At 36.1% G+C, this 17,819-nt stretch overlaps 1 protein-coding gene across 1 annotated transcript; it reads right to left on the reverse strand.

Moving 5' to 3' along the window:
• Positions 1 to 7,133: 7,133 nt before the first annotated feature.
• On the reverse strand, positions 7,134 to 17,586 carry LOC125240597 (leucine-rich melanocyte differentiation-associated protein-like). The gene is made up of 6 exons (XM_048148552.1): positions 17,498 to 17,586; positions 16,432 to 16,536; positions 16,103 to 16,246; positions 15,061 to 15,171; positions 10,078 to 10,227; positions 7,134 to 8,739 (listed from the first exon to the last, which is right to left on the reverse strand). The coding sequence occupies exons 1-6, from the start codon at positions 17,524 to 17,526 to the stop codon at positions 8,505 to 8,507; spliced, it is 774 nt and encodes a 257-aa protein (XP_048004509.1). The 5' UTR covers positions 17,527 to 17,586; the 3' UTR covers positions 7,134 to 8,504.
• Positions 17,587 to 17,819: the final 233 nt, after the last annotated feature.

Genomic DNA, 17,819 nt, shown 5'->3' on the forward strand with positions numbered 1-17,819 from the left:
CTTATAGTTTATGTAATTAACACGAAAGCAATATTTTTTATTGAAATTTCATGCTTAATACTACAACTTTCACTAATTTTGGGTCCCAATTTTTGAAAATGCCCCTTAGTATGTTAGTTTGGGTCAAAACGTAGAAGCTAAATTTGACCAACTTCCCGGTTTCCGATTGAACTGAAATTTTGCACACATATGTAAATCACACGACAATGCAATATTATGGTATCATGGAGCTGATCTGATGATGGAGCAGAAAGGTCATAGGAACTCTGTTACGAAATGTCGTATCCCCATCGTGTAAGGGGTTTTTAGAAAAGTCTCGGAGAGCATTATGACAGCAGTTTGTTTACGTTTATTCCGTTCAATTCGTAATGGGAGTACGAATTGAACGGAATAAACGTAAACAAACTGCTGTCACTGTTAAAGTAACACGCGCAGCTCAAGTCAGGGGTTCTCAAAGTAAGGGCCGACGGAAAAACAAATAACTTGTAACCAGTTATTAACGATTACTCTATTACACACTTAAAATCGTGAACAGATCGAACACGATGACTGTTATAGTATTTTATACAATCGTGATATAATACAAAGCTTTTCAGTCGAGTACCATGTTTAGGCCACGAAGCTTTGCTGAGTCACTATTGTCATACAATACTTTTTCTACGAGTCATCATCTTCACAATGGACGGAAATATCATCATTCATGCAAGTTAAAATTAATGTTAATAGCGTCGTTCACCGTTGTATCAACATCGAATTACCTAGCAACCAATTGTTTGTAATAACCGTCCCTGATTGGCCGACACGCGACAGATAAAAAAAAAATGTTTCAGATGCCGACAAATTTGCCAGGTATCGCAAATTAGTATAGAAATTGTATGAAGTTCTATTTTTGAAATTATTACAGTTAACTGAAGTCAACTATAATGAGATTAGTTACCTATAGTTGAGTCGGAACTGCCATAGAGTATCCAACACTGAAAAGTTAGCACTTATAGTTTAGTCTGTGGTGTCCTAATTGACAGATTACAGTCGACGAGTAGAAAAAGTATATTATGTTATGATATATATGAAGTTCTGTCATATCAGATACTTACAAAACCAATAATTAAATTTATAACCACCTTATTTTGCACCATCGTATTTGAAGTCGGTTTTAAATTAGCCATTAAAATTCACTACCACCTAGTCTCGAAAGTTGCTGAAAAATAATGTTTAGCGGCCCGGTACTTCGTCGCCCAGGTTCATTTCCACAGTGATACCGGAGCAATAAACAAATTACCCGACAAAAACGGCTTCTTAACTTCAATAAATATACCAAAACGTTTTGTGTTGAAATTTATTTTCGTTTAAACAGAGTCATTATTTGTGTAATGGAATATGTAATGATTTTTAATAAACTTGTAAAATATCTGCAATTTTAATACCACGAATGGTGCAAATTTTTTATAGCACCGGCCACACCTTTGTTTACAATAATTCCGGCTAATTCAAAATAGGATTATAGATGACTGTTGAAAGAAAGGTACAGTCGGCGATAAAAGTTTGTGTAATTTTTTTTTCTGCAAAACTTTTTTTTATACTACGTCGGTGGCAAACAAGCTTACGGCCCGCCTGATGGAAAGCGGTCACCGTAACCTATGGACGCCTGCAACTCAAAGAGTGTCACATGCGCGTTGCCACCCCATTAGAAACTTGTACATTCCCTTTTGCTGTGTTAAATACACAGTAAAAAGGAGTGCACAAGTTCAAGGAGGGTTCGGATCGGGTTGCCGACGACTCAAAGGACAATAGACGGAATAAGTCAGTTCCGTAAGTCCTCCCGTCATCAGCACACCGCACCCTCGTTGAGCTCTGGCAGCCTCACTCACTATTTTTACGGAAATGTTCGTATGTGTTATTCTAGTTCAGACAGTGTCGGTACGTGTTGTACTGAGACTGACTGAAATAGCATGACACGTTCGTACGTTTTCGTAAAAATACGAAGGAAAACCGTTTCGCACTGCATCTCACAGTGTGGGATCAGACCTCATTTTTGACCATGGTCTTTTTATTGTAAAAACCGGTAGCCTAGACCAAAACAATGCTACGACTAAAACTCTCGAATGTCAAATATGACTAGTTTACGAGAAATTATTTTTTGAAATTTAGGGTAAATGTACCCGAAAATTGACTAAAACTCAAAATATCCTGAGAACGGTATCGATTATCAAAAAACACTTTTAAGAGAACTTATAGAACTAGCAATATACTATCGTATGGAATAATCAGCACGGACCTAACATCGTTCATATCGTTTTCGTTCCAGTTTTTTTCTCGAAAGTTCCTGTACATTAGCATTTCTTTTATTTTTTTACTGAAAGGTGATTAGCTTCCCTATATGCCATAATTATTGTATTAAGCAATTCCATAGGATCTAGAAATTATGGTGTGCTTAATTACTCTATGGGGATTTTATATGGGACGTTTAAACACACCATAATTTCTAGATCCTATGGAATTGCTTAATGTAATAATTATGGAATATAGGGAAGCTAATCACCTTTCAGTAAAAAAATAAAAGAAATGCTAATATACAGGAACTTTCGAGAAAAAAAATCAAAATCGAAAATGACTAATTTGGTTCTAATACCGATATGAATGATGTTAGGACCGTGCTGATTATTCCATACGATAGTATATTGCTAGTTCTATAAGTTCTCTTAAAAGTGTTTTTTGATAATCGATACCGTTCTCAGGATATTTTGAGTTTTAGTCAATTTTCGGGTACATTTACCCTAAATTTCAAAAAATAATTTCTCGTAAACTAGTCATATTTGACATTCGGGAGTTTTAGTCGTAGCATTGTTTTGGTCTAGGCTACCGGTTTTTACAATAAAAAGACCATGGTCAAAAATGAGGTCTGATCCCACACTGTGCATCTGTAATAAATAATCAAGCAAATGCTGTCGACTGTGTCGTTCATTTTATACAAGTAATTTATGAAATATGATTTAAAGGAATTCGAAATCGGAAGCCGTTTTCACATTTTTTTCTACCTAAATGTTTTAAAGGACAAATATTTTTTGAATTCTTTATTCGATACTCTTTTTACACTTTCTCCATACAATGAACGTAATTTTCTATGACTTTTATGGAATAAAGTCAAAAAGTCATGGTATAGGCTTATTTTTTTTGTTAAAACAACCATTATGTATTTTGTAATTTTATTTATTACTGTAAATAATTAAACAATAAATACCTGTATAAACGTTTTTCTTATTCTAATTAAATAGTAAATATAACACTTATTAGAGGAAATGGACGAAAGACAGTTACGTATTATTGTAAGATTTTTAGGTCAGGATTAGGGTTTCTAATCAATAAAGATATTAGGTTAAAAATCTACTTTTAAAATTCAATTTTTATTTTATTTTCATGCAATTTTAGATAAAATTTAATATCTATATAACTTTTATGAATACATTTATGTATAAGTATTATCTAAAAAGACAAATATTAAACATGCCAATTTAATTTAGAATATATCAAAATTTTAGAACATGGATACTACTCAGTCATTGACATTATGCAACATTTAGAGAAGCACTTATTTAAACTTTCACGATTTTTACACATATTTAAAATTGCAAACGGGACTTAATCGCGTATTGCTATGTTTTACTGGTTTTAAACACTAACCTCCGACGACCTCCGTCCTCTGAGATCGACAACTTGGCTTGTTAGGGCATTTTCAGAAATTGGTACCCAAAATTAGTAATAGTTGTTAACAAAAATTAACTCGATGTCCGTTTTGTGACGAAAATTAAGATTAAAATGTGTCTAAAAACAAACTTTTTTCATGTTATAAAGGTAGATTATTGCTTATAGTTTATGTAATTAACACGAAAGCAATATTTTTTATTGAAATTTCATGCTTAATACTACAACTTTCACTAATTTTGGGTCCCAATTTTTGAAAATGCCCCTTAGTATGTTAGTTTGGGTCAAAACGTAGAAGCTAACTTTCACGATTTTTACACATATTTAAAATTGCAAACGGGACTTAATCGCGTATTGCTATGTTTTACTGGTTTTAAACACTAACCTCCGACGACCTCTGAGATCGCGGGGACAACATCGTCCTTGAAACGTCGGAGGTTAGTGTTTAAAACATAGTCATACGCGATTAAGTCCCGTTTGCAATTTTAAACATTTAGAGAAGCGTTATAAATAGATTATTATCATAGTTATTTTTGGGTAATTTCATATAGTTACTTCAAATAAATTTTCGCCACAAGTTATCCAGTTCTCTTTGTAAGCTTTGTCACAAACTTTCATCTTCTGGCATCTAATAGTCAGCACGGGAAGCATGGTCGCGCGATAGACGATAAAATATCAGGCCGTCCCTATCGCACTTACAAATAGTGCGATAGGGACGGCCTGCTATTTTATCGCCTATTGCGCGACCATGCTTCCCGTGCAGGTTTGTTATTACATATATCTAAAGTTTAACCCCCCCTTATTCATAAACGTTCACTAAAGTTATCAAGCCGATAAAGTTCGTTTGTCCCTTTCCGACGTATTGGTGTGATAGAAAGGGACTAACGAACTTTGTCGGCGTGGTAACTTTAGAGTATGTTTATAAATAAAGGGGGTAATTGTATAGGCGGTATAGTTAAGTCGAAGTGCTTTGTCACAAACGCCTTTACAAGCCATGCCAAAAAAAATATTTTTATACGATGCGAGAAAAAAGGGCGCCTCATGGTAAGCGATCACTGCAACCCATGGACACCCGAAACACCAGAATATTTAATCACGTCTCTTAGACAATGGCAATAAGGTGTATATTTGAAATGTTGGTTTTTAAAGATGTTAGTGAACTAGACTGTACATTATAAGTGGACAAAGCAAAAGGCTTACCTTAAGCACATTATGATAAAATACATATTTATATTTTTGGATTTCAAGACATGGGTTTGCTATTAGAATAGTTATTTGTTATACAAGGGGGCAAAGTTGTATTTTAACGCCGAGTGTGGAATTGAAAAACGAGCAAGTGAAAGGATTCTATAGTTGAACCACGAGCGAAGCGAGTGGTTCGAGAATAGAATCCTGAACTTGCGAGTTTTTGAACACACGAGAAGTAAAATACATTTGCACCCGAGTGTAACACAAAACTTTTCCCCTCACTATAGCGAGGAAACTACAACACAAAAAATGCGTTTATCACTGCTTCCAGTAGTTCCACAGGTGGTAAATCATCTTTATTACTAGATTCACCTACTTTTATCAATTTTAAAGCAGTTAATTTTACTTTATTCAAGGTCAAATTACTTTACCCACTAGTAGATAAAATGCGTTTTTACCCGCTGGTATTAAAGGACAAAACTCGTGTTTCTGAGCTAGTGAGGGGAAAAATATATTACGTCCCGTCTCGTCTGAACGGTCCTTATGCTTCATACATTATTTTATAGCGGAAGGCTACATATACCATATTGTACACTATTATTATTCAACATATATTTCACTCTTTATTCGGGTGCGATACATTTGAGATCAAATCCTGTGTGCATTAAAAAAACAAATGCACTTGTTAACTACTGTTATTGACGGGGCCCATTTCTCGAAACTACAAGTTACAATTTACAAGTCCAGATGGGTTGACGTTGGTTCCTTGGGAGAGGGAAAGGTGTTTAATTTGGGACGCAACGTGTGTCAACACTTTCGCGACTTCGCATATAGGCCGTACCGCGAGATTGGCACGGGCGGCGGCTGAGTTAGCTGCAGCTCGCAAGCGGGAGAAGTACGCGGTCCTTGCGAACTATTTGTTTATCCCGCTTGCAGTGGAGACTACCGGTTGCTGGTGTGCGGAGGCCAAAGGGTTTTTCGGGGAGGTGGGAAGACGCTTGAGGGAGAGGGGTCTGGATCCTCGCTCTGGGACCTTCCTGATGCAAAGGTTATCCATCGCGGTTCAACGCGGTAATGCGGCAAGCGTTATGGGTACTTTTGCATCGGGAAGCTCACGGGGGGGCTTGGTAGGTTAGGTTTTTGTATCTGTGTGTGTATTGTTAGGTTAGATCTAGTTTTTAAGTTTATGCATGTTAATGTAAGATTATTGTAATTATTTATTAATCATGTCACTTGAATGTTATTTAGAGCTAAGTATTTAGGTTTTTAGATTTACAAGTGGTAGTCAATGTCTAATATGACAAGCTGGAAAGACACTTCCGCTTGTAACTTGTAACTTTCAGTTTTGAGAAATGGGCCCCTGGCTGCATAAAGACATTCGTTTTGGCTGAAGATTGTACATTTCTTTGGGATCTAAATATTTTTAGCTGAAATCTGTATATTTCTTTGGCACATTGTACTCGTAATATTCTGAAAACATAAAGTAAGGGACAGGGAAAAACTACAAACTAAACAGTTACATATGGCACCAAGAGCTGGTATTCCATAGAATCGGTTAACTTTAGTACAGTTACGGTAATAAAAAGAGATGTGGATAAAGCCGGGAACATACTACGCGGACGTCCGCGGTCGCGCGACCGCGACCGATCATCAGCGTGCACGGCCTTCGGGACGTGGCTTCGGCTGACCAAAACATCCAGCGAGCCAGATTTCGATCGGACGCCCGTGCGCTCAAGGCCACGTCCACGACCGACGACCGATAGTTTGCACGGTTAAGTGTATATTCATTGTCTAGATCCGCGTCCGCGGTCGCGTGACGGCGGACGTCCGCGTAGTATGTTCCTAGCTTAAAGTGCGAAAAATATGTTTCCACAAAACAACGTTTTTGGCACTTTGTTCGAATCTACACCGTGTTTTTTATTGAATTCCCTTAACTTCGGCATATCCATTATACGAAACAGAATGGCATAGTTAGTTTTCTTAAAATTGTAATCTAATCTCTTTTCTAGAAAAACCATACACCTGCGATAGATGTTAACTTCAATTGCTGTTGAGAAACGGGCTTTACAATTAACTCACACTAAGTAAGTGTCAAAACTATGACATGTCAATCGCATATCGAACACACAAAGCCCGTTTCTTAAGAGCAATTGATGTAACATAAATCGCAGGTGTATGGTAAGTATTTTTCGGAAAAATGTTACGAATTAAAAAAACGAACGGTGTTTGTCTGTGTTCTGTTCCTATAATGGACCAACTATATTTAACGGAATTCAATAAAAACACGGTGTATATCTTGACTGTACGTTGTAATTTGTACGCGAAATATTGACTTAACTGTATTTCGCCTACGTTATTGTAGCGTACCAACTTTTTCTGATACCTTTATTCGATTAGATAATTATGATACAAGATTTTTATCATAGTTTGACAGTTTTATCAACATTGTTATGTTTGCTGATACGGTATAGTCTGTCGAAATCGAAAGATAAGCGTACATATCTATATATTTTGCGTCACTACAATTTGATCGAATATCTAATGACTCATGTCCAGAGTTCATATAAATTATGACACTAAGTTGTACATTTTGGCAGTTCCTTTAAAATAGGGAAACCATTGAAATCACAACCATTTGTCGATCAATTCTGAATTCAAATGGCAGTTATTGCTTATTGGAATTTAAAGTCTTTAAATATTAAATAGGATTCTCATAGATTTTAAATATTTAAACACCTGCCAAGGATGTGGTGCGTATATCAGTTCCATGGCACTTCCATATAGAGATCAATAAGCAACTAAGCAGTCGAATACATATTTATTTAGGGTCGCAACTCGGAATACATAGTGCAATCTTGAAGTTTATTTTAAGCTACCCATAGCTCCTCTTCACAAACATTCCAAGGAACAACCTCTTGAGTTGACTTTGGGCCTTTGTTTGGTCCTCAAATACTTAAAAAACTAAATAAAAATATGGCTAATAAAAATATAAATCAACAAATTCCCCTCCTCCCTTTAACAGATTATTTTTTTCTCTGAAAATCTGTGCCATTTTACCCGAATAAAATTGGCCTACATCAACAAACTTCTCTACACTTTACATCCCCCCACCAACATGATCTCACTCTGAAAACTACTCCATTTGACCAGTGTGTGTATAAGTTGAGCGATATCAGAGCTAGACTACACTATCCTTTCAAGGGACAGCCTCTCAAGTAGATTTTGGGCCTTGATTAAGTCCATCAAGACGTTGCAGGATATACTTATAGAATTAAATAAACAAATTCCTCTCTTTACCTCCCCACAACGATGTGATCTTACTCTGGACTGGTTTGACTGGTGTATGTATAACTTGAGCGATACCTGCAGAGCTGGGTTTGACGATCCTTTCAAGGGACAACCTTTTTAGTTAGACTGGGCATTGGTTTGGTCCTTAGTAATAAAAAAATGGCTTTTCTTCTTTACCTCCGAAGTAATCTTACTCTGGAAGCTACTCCATTTGACCGGTGTGTGTATAAGTTGTGTAATAACTCCAGAGCTGAATCACACTATCCTTTCAAGGGACAACCTCTTGGGAAAACTTTGGGCATTGGTTTGATCCTTAACAAAACAATGGCTTAAATCAGCAAGTTCCTCTCCTCTTTACCTCCCCACAACGACGTGATCTTACTCTGGAAGCTGCTCCATTTGACCGGTGTGTGTATAAGTTGAGCGATACCTCCAGAACTGGGTTTGACGATCCTCTCGAAGAAGGGCCTCTTGTAGAGGCGCTGGGCCTCTGCTCGTTGGTCCTCGGTGACTTTTCGGTCATCCAGATGGTTGAGGGACGGGAATTGCGAGATTACGAATAGCCTGGAAAGATTTATTTCAATTATTCGTATTTGTATTCTGGTTCGTTTAAAACTCAAGGTGATGCCTGATGAATAATGTTTTTGATTCGTAATTCTTGCGGATTCTTAATAAAAATGAAGTAAAGTAGAAGAACAAATCGCAAATCTTTATATACCGGGTGCCCGGTAATTAATGGACAACCTTTTAACCACCAAGAGGGCACCTTATACTGCTCCAGAAAAGAAAACGTTTGGTTTTCGAGATTTTCACAGGTAGTATTAAAATTTTTAAAAGTCGAAAAAAGTCTAAACCTTAAAGGATTTTCGAGATTTAAAGGTTGTCCATTGGTTAAAAGGTTGGGAACCCTGCATGTATATTATGAATAACCTGTCATGTCAAAGCATTTTTACTAGGACCCAACATATTTGGTACAGATTTTGTGTTGCTGCTTTGCATGTTCCTTGTATGAGCTATGGATCTTAACGCTCAGTTCTGGGCGCGTATGTAGATGTACTGAGTATAATAGGTACGGGCGTCCTTGGAGTTCAAATATTAAAACTAGTTTCAGTAGTTATTATACAATTCACGAAGAAAAAAACCGTTCTATTCTTGCAATTTCGAGATTGAAAACTTTCCTACTCTATAAGTACTTGTTATTGAACCTCGATTTAATAATATTGACTGGTATGCTTAACTAAATAATTTCGTAAACATAGGTAACTTCCGATAGAAGTTTACTTGGAATGTCAATCAAAACATAACTCACTTCGATATCAACGTTATCAGTCTAGACAGGTCAGGTCAAAGTTCACGCACAAATTGGCCCTGTAGGTACATACACAAAGTAATGCATCTTATCTAATGATGATTTGAAGGTACTATATATAATAACATAGCAAATGAAGAACGTCGTAAGATTATAAGTGATATGATCAAATACTGTGTGTACCAAATACTGCAAAAAAATATTTGATGCAGTACAACCACTTTTTTACAAGCTTTTATTCAACTTGCCTTGTTAGTATATTAGTGTGAGTCAAAACGTAGAAGCTAAATTTGACCCACTTCCCGATTTCCGATTGAGCTGAAATCTCTCCTATAATCGTTACCTAATCATGTTAAGAAAAGCTCGATTTATTGTTGCAAATCTATGTGCAGTTTTGAAGGACTTTGGCATTTTAAACAAAAACAGCGAGAAACTATGTGAATGGGGTGCAAAAATAAGCGTGAAGGTTTTCATAGAATATTTTATACAGATCAATGAAAAGAGTTATGGCTTTTTTAACTGCCAATATCTAAAATCTCTCTTAATATCTCTAGTTCATTTTTTATATGCTGAATCTAAGATTAAGTATTTACCTGTACTGTAGATAGTCATAGAAGTTCCCGCCGTTGAGATAACTCGGAGCTGCTGGGTTGCCCATGAGGCACAGGTACTGCAGGTTGGGACAGGATTCCTTCAGCTTGGCCACCCAGGGGTACAGGGAGCCGATCTTGCAATAGTTGACCCTGGGTAATTGGAATGTAGGAATTAGTCTATTTCCTAGCGCGGCAAACATGCCATGTAGACGTGCTAGCCAGTGCGTGCGTTGTGCTCGGCCGAGCAACCTGCCTCAGGTGTAGGCTTGTGTAGTACATGTACTAATAGTACAAAATACACGATTCCCTGCATTGTATTGCATCAGCAGAATCAGCAGAAGCTCTCTAGTACATTTAGTACACTCACACATGCGCAACAGAAAGAGAGCGAAAGGAACGAAGAGCCGAGAAGTGACAATGACAGCAAAGCAATCCGTGTGATCCGACCGCAACCGAAATATAACCAACTGACTCGGCATGAGAGCGCGCGAAAACGGCCGATCAGCTCTCGGTTAGTACGAGCGAGCGTTACTGTACGCCATATGCACCATTTGTCTCTTGCTCTCTTAGTGTACTACTGTACTAAATGTCCTAAAAGTACCTACGAACTAGTGAAATGAAATGAAATGAAATGAAATATTTTATTTGCAAGAAATGTGGTACATTAGATTAGGTGGTAGGTAAACATGCATTATTTTGATCGTCACATTTCGCCGAGGGTGTAGGCATGCAAATTTTTATTATTGACTAGAAAATTGACTTACGACTACATATTTACAAGTAGAGACGATATAGTACAACGCCAACGCCATACTGTTAAATTATAATACTTATGTCACAAAATGTTACAACATGCCAAAATAAATTAATGCATTACTAGGGCAATGAGTAATATTTAACATGTCAATCAATATAAAAATTAGTTATTAAAAAATTCATTAAGGTTATAAAAACATTTGTCGATCAGCCAATGTCGAAGTTTACGTAGAAATAGATTTTTAGACAACAATCTTAATTCTAAAGGGATATTGTTAAAAACTTTCCCTGACATCATGAAGCAGTTGTTGTTGTACTGAGCTGAGTTACAAAATTGCTGTTTTACTCGACAAACGTCTCTGTCCCTCAGTCTGGGATTTTGGGTTGGTTTTTCGAACAGTTCAGGATTACTTAACACGAATTTCACCTGCTCGTAAATATAAATACAAGTTAAGGTTAGGAGATTATACTTCTTAAAGAGCGGTCTACAAGTCGCTAAAGAACCTACACCTTGAATAGCACGTAGACATCTTTTCTGTGTTAGAAACACTTGATTGACTGCTGTAGAGTTTCCCCATATTATAATGCCGTACCGAAGAACAGATGCGACATAGCCGTGGTATGCGGTTAGAGCAGTATATTCATCTGCTACCCTTCGCAGTCGCTTTAAGGCAAATACAAATCGACTCAATCTATTACAAATAGACGTTACTTGTTCCTTCCAATTTAAAAATCGATCAATGTTAATACCCAGAAAATTTACCTGATCGCATTCTTTAATGGGCTTACCCTTGCACTCAATTCTCAGCGAAGCTCGTTGCATTTTATAATTGGAGAATTGAACCCAATTTGTCTTATTCACATTCATTATTAACTTATTTCTAATTAACCAATCATCAATATCATTAACAGCAGTATTTATTAAATTTTCAAAAGTTATAGTCATGTCATCATCTGGGATAATAATTGATAGGTCATCTGCGTACATAACAACTTGATATCTTGTTACACGAGGAATATCGTTAACATATAGGACAAAAAGCAGCGGCCCCAGTATGCTACCTTGGGGAACGCCTCTCATAGTAGTTTGAAAAGACGACCTGTATTGAGTTAGTTCGTTGTTACAATTTAGTCTACTGATTTCAACACATTGACTACGATTAGATAAATATGACTTTATCCATTCAGAAGCAACTCCCCGAATTCCATAATGTTCACATTTTTGCAATAATATTGAATGGTCAACAAGATCAAACGCCTTAGACATATCAAAAAACACTGCGACTACTGACTTTTTCTTATCTATAATACCTGTGACGCTACTAATTAACGAATAAGCTGCGTGGGTTGTCGATTTGCCCTTAACAAATCCGTTCTGCTCTTTTGCTAGAATATTGTGTTTTCCTAAAAACTGTACGATCCTATCTCGCATAACTCTCTCAAATACCTTAGAAAGTACAGGGACTAAGGTTATGGGTCTATAGTTATCAAGTAGTTTCTTATCTCCTTTTTTGAATAGAGGTTTAACTACAGATCTTTTAAGGTCTGCGGGAAATATACCGTGCTCAAGAGATTGGTTAATGAGATAAGTTAATACGGTCTTTATTTCATTTATGACGTACTTTAGAACATGCGTGGAAATGGCGTCAATACCAACCGATGCCGTATTTTTCAAAGATTTAATTATTGTTACTATTTCGTCTTCTGAGCACGGATTCAAAAATAAACTATTACTGACACCACCCTTACTAATTCTGGCATTCATATTGGCTGAGGTAGTATTATTGTGGGCTACATTGATGAAGTAGTTATTAAAAGACTCTGTTATTCCCTGTGCATCACTAATGCTTATTAGGTCTGTTTGTAAATATTCTATACATTCAACAACTTTGACAACATCGGTTTTGTCTTTAATGACATCCCAAGCCGCTTTGCATTTGTTATCTGCTGATAAGACATGTCTTTTATTAACTGCTTTTTGTGATTGTACTATACATTTCTTTAGCAGTTTCGTGTATTGTATATATTGTCTCTTGTTCGACTCGTCTTTATCCTTAACAAAGCAGCGAGATCTCAGAAGCCTTTTGGTTTTACAAGACTTTTTTATACCTGCACTAAGCCATCGAGTTGAGTTTATCCTTGTTTTTTTGTTCGGAAAACATAATTCGTAAAACATGCAAAACTCTTTATGAAACATGGAAAAGGCTGCATTAGGATCCGACTCATTAAATACTTCCCGCCAACTTAAATTGTTTAAGCACTCTTTAAATTTATTTATGTTTTCTTGGTGGTAATCCCTATTATATATATACCAATGATTAATTTCCGGTTTTTTGTCATTACTTAGAAAATCTAGAGTTTGACAAGTATCATGATCAGAAAGATGGAGAATATGTACCTTTCCTACTGCCTTCTCCACGTTACTGGCAAATAGACCAAGGCAAGCATTTTGTCTCGTCGGAACCTTTATATTTACTTGCATCTTGAAATTATGTAGTAGATTTACAAAGGATTGAGAAGCATAATTATCCTTTAGAATATTTATGTTCAGATCACCAGTAAGTATTATGTTTTTCTTAGATGATACTTTGAGTAGCAATGTTTCTAACTTATGTGCCCGATCAGTATCGACCAAGTAACAGACCCGAAAGCAGCGCGTGTTTTTCGCACAAAAAAATTGGAAAAGGGTATTTTGATGCCTTAAAGATGTCCACCTGTAGTGTGAAATGGTGTGGAAAGGTAACAAGAAGCTCAAATTTAAAAACAGACGGCATTACATTCCACAAATAGGTCATATTTATAATTTATTCAGAGCCGGCATAGGTCAACTTACATTGGCCACTTACGCGTCAGTAGAGGGACAGTCATACTTCTGTCCCTTTTCATCTGGCGCGACTGCCCGCCGTCCTTGAAACGGCCAATCACAGCGCGCTTAACACATTCCCCGCCCGCTCCTCGCACCCCAAACACTGGTGACTCGTATCGCGAACCAAATATACAAGACTGCCACTCTATAGGAGGTTCTCTGTGCTTTGCTTATATGGTTTGGTTTTGTATGTTTAGTGAATTCCATTTTATGCTTATTAATTAAAGTGGATTTTTGACACAGGATAAAGCTATTACAATTTAAAAAAAAAACGTTGTTTTTTTGTGTTACTAGAATATAAAAGTTGTGTATTTAAGTAGGTATTTTTTTTTACAATATGACGTAGTCTAAGGAAAAGGATTCAAGTGACAAAAATCTCTCTTTACAATGGATGGATGATAGCATGGATGTAGTCCATGTTTGAAGGTGGCAAATTAAGGAAAGGGATTGTTAACACCAGAGAAATGCATGTTTGCATAGTTTAAGTAGCAAAATTTTGCATAAAACCAGCGTGACTCAGGGGACCGTAACCATGGCAATAACAGGCATGAAAATGTTGATTCACCCAAATAATTATTATATTATCCATTCATGAACAAATACATACATAAAAACCGGCCAAGAGCGTGTCGGGCCACGCTCAGTGTAGGGTTCCGTAGTTTTCCGTATTTTTCTCAAAAACTACTGAACCTATCAAGTTCAAAACTATTTTCCTAGAAAGTCTTTATAAAGTTCTACTTTTGTGATTTTTTTCATATTTTTTAAACATATGGTTCAAAAGTTAGAGGAGGGGGGACGCACTTTTTTTTCCTTTAGGAGCGATTATTTCCGAAAATATTATTATTATCAAAAAACGATCTTAGTAAACCCTTATTCATTTTTAAATACCTATCCAACAATATATCACACGTTAGGGTTGGAATGAAAAAAAAATTCAGCCCCCACTTTACATGTAGGGGGGGGTACCCTAATAAAACATTTTTTTCCGTTTTTTATTTTTGCACTTTGTTGGCGTGATTAATATACATATTGATACCAAATTTCAGCTTTCTATTGCTTACGGTTACTGAGATTATCCGCGGACGGACGGACGGACGGACGGACGGACAGACAGACATGGCGAAACTATAAGGGTTCCTAGTTGACTACGGAACCCTAAAAATATCCATGACTTGGAAAAAACTCATATATTGTGCATCACACAAATAAACCAGGACTATCAGGTTCACAGTTTGGCAAGAAATGTCATGGGTGTATGTTCAAGCATCCTTGGTGCTCAGTAGTTCTAATGATTCTGGTTTGGAAAAAAATAAAAGGACATGTCAGGATTTACTGACCAGTTATAAGTTGCATGTTCTTACCATAACAGCTGTAGTTTGGGCAATGGTGGCAGTACACAGTTTTCAGTGATTGGGTTGTCATCCGCAATCAGTGATGTGAGGTGCTTGAAGTGCACCAGAGGGTCCAGGTTTCTGTAAAATAATAATAAAAAACCGGCCAAGAGCGTGTCGGGCCACGCCCAGTGTAGGGTTCCGTAGTTTTCCGTATTTTTCTCAAAAACTACAGAACCTATCAAGTTCAAAACAATTTTCCTAGAAAGTTTTTATTAAGTTCTACTATTGTGATTTTTTTCATATTTTTTGAACATAGGGTTCAAAAGTTAGAGGGGGGGGGGACGCACTTTTTTTTCCTTTAGAAGCGATTATTTCCGAAACTATTAATATTATCAAAAAACGATCTTAGTAAACCCTTCTTAATTTTTAAATACCTATCCAACAATATATCACACGTTGGGGTTGGAATGAAAAAAAATATCAGCCCCTACTTTACATGTAGGGGGGGGGTACCCTAATAAAACATTTTTTTCCATTTTTTATTTTTGCACTTTGTTGGCGTGATTGATATACATATTGGTACCAAATTTTAGCTTTCTAGTGCTTACAGTTACTGAGATTATCCGCGGACGGACGGACGGACGGACGGACGGACGGACGGACGGACGGACGGACGGACGGACAGACAGACATGGCGAAACTATAAGGGTTCCTAGTTGACTACGGAACCCTAAAAAGATAAGAAAGAATCTTAATAAAAAATTTAAAGTGTTTGCTGCAAAAACAACCCAATAGTCTGGAGCCGGTGTTAAGATCCTAATATTAAAAAAAAATTGAATTAAGTATCTTTTTCTTAGGCTAAAATACTAAATATTAGAAAGTTTTTGGAACTAGTATGTATTTTGTTTTTCAAAATGAAAGGTTCAATTATTTGCTTTGAAAATTTCAAGCAGCAGACAGCAAATTGCAGTCTTGGCAAAATCTAGAATTTGCAAATTATAAACCAGAGGTAATTTGCTTGAAAATATTTTTTCTTACATTGTTTTAGTCACAATTTAATTAAACTTACGTGATTTTATTATGGCTGATGTCCAGATGCCAGACATGGTCCGAAAAACGTTCAACTATAGTGCGTGGGATTTCATACAGTCTTTCATATGCCAGGGTCAGTCTTGTTGGGTCCTCTCCATTTTCCACATTCCCGTCAGTATTCCTGGAACAACCATACATAAAACACTTATCTATTACATTGTTGGTAAATATACAACATGCGTACGTTTACTTTAAGGTCTTTAAGCAGTAAATGACCAGTACATGACAAAGTTTCGTCCCGCCATTCCCGAAGAGATTACCAGTCTTGACTGGTACACTAGTAAATTATTTTACATGTAAACTTACATGATTAAGTCTGGTGGGACTTCTGTGATCGAATCTACGAGTACCTCGCTCGAAACATCGACAGAGATCACTCCGTCGTCGTTCTTTGAAGTGCCTGGTTCACATCTAGGTAAATTAAAAAACAATTATATTACAGTGTGAGAAAAGTATGCCTACTCTCTAATGTGAATTCAACAGGTTTGATTATGACGGAAATTTCCTATGGAAAATAACTGGGCCAGAAAAATATCAATAAATTCAATAATAACAACATTGAGCTGTCAAATTAGAAGTAAGCTGTTTGAGATTCTGAGAATTTTTCAAATAGAAGATTTTTATAAAGTCAAAATAATGAAATACACAAAATCTCATTTTTCGTACAGCAGACACAAACAATCTTTTGTTTGTATAAAATTCAATTTTAATAAATTGCATTTCGAATCTCATTTTTTTTTCGGTTTGCTTCAAATAGCTTTTCGTAATGTTACAAGTTTAAAAATACCAAATATTAATGGTATTTTTCATCAATAATAAAAAAGAAAATTACTTTAATAATTTGATAAAAGTTTCACGTTCTGAATCAGTATTCAGAACGTCGAGACTGAGTGATCTTAGTTTGGCAATGATAAATATATGATTTACAGTTACTAGGTACTTCCCACAGTTCCCACCCTACCCGCTATGCTACGGCAAATCGATCGCTATAAGCTATAAGTACCTACCATTTCAAATATTTCCATCATCCGTTATGTAAATTAATTTAGGTTTCTATTGTTTTGTGAGATTTTCTAACAAAAGTTCTGCAATTTCACTTATTCTTAGGTATACAATAGGTACTTAATATCTTATAGTATCTTCTTAGTAGTTTGTGGGTATGGACGATGGACGGGTAGTCTCCCTTCGATTATGTATTCCGCTCCGCTGCATATTCCGCGTTATTTTGTACTTTTGACGTAGGTAATGAACTATTATACAACAATGATTGAAATAATAATAATTAAGTAAGTAGTTTAGATCACCTTTGTCCAAGAATTCCAATTGAAAATAAATAAAAAAATGACCCAGATGTGCTACTTTAAATACTTACGAATGCTCGGTAATCTCACTAAAATCCATAATTTTATTCGTAACTTAAGTATTTTATTCAAAAGCTGATTATATGCGGCTCACTTGAAGCCTAACCAGCTTCTGTATGTATGACTAATGAATATTATGATACAACATTGACACTACCTTGATAAGAGTTATCTATTTCAAATCGAGGACGCAATAAAGAAAACATGATAAGGAATATAAAATTTGTTAGAGTAGTGTAGTAATGTGTACTATTCATAATCTAGTTAAACAATTTATTCAAAACAAATTTAAATTAAAATAATTGAAAATACAATATTCAAAAAAAGATCAAA

This window comes from Leguminivora glycinivorella, chromosome 2 (assembly GCF_023078275.1).
Source record: "Leguminivora glycinivorella isolate SPB_JAAS2020 chromosome 2, LegGlyc_1.1, whole genome shotgun sequence".
NCBI lineage: Eukaryota > Metazoa > Arthropoda > Insecta > Lepidoptera > Tortricidae > Leguminivora > Leguminivora glycinivorella.

What these genes read in the sequence shown, in the direction of transcription:
- LOC125240597 (XM_048148552.1), bottom strand. Translation starts at nt 17,526, where the DNA reads ATGGATTTTAGTGAGATTACCGAGCATTC. An exon ending in AGTGAGATTACCGAGCATTC is followed by an intron (nt 16,537 to 17,497) that starts GTAAGTATTTAA and finishes TAATTTACCTAG; the next exon opens with ATGTGAACCAGGCACTTCAA. An exon ending in CCCAAACTACAGCTGTTATG is followed by an intron (nt 10,228 to 15,060) that starts GTAAGAACATGC and finishes CCAATTACCCAG; the next exon opens with GGTCAACTATTGCAAGATCG.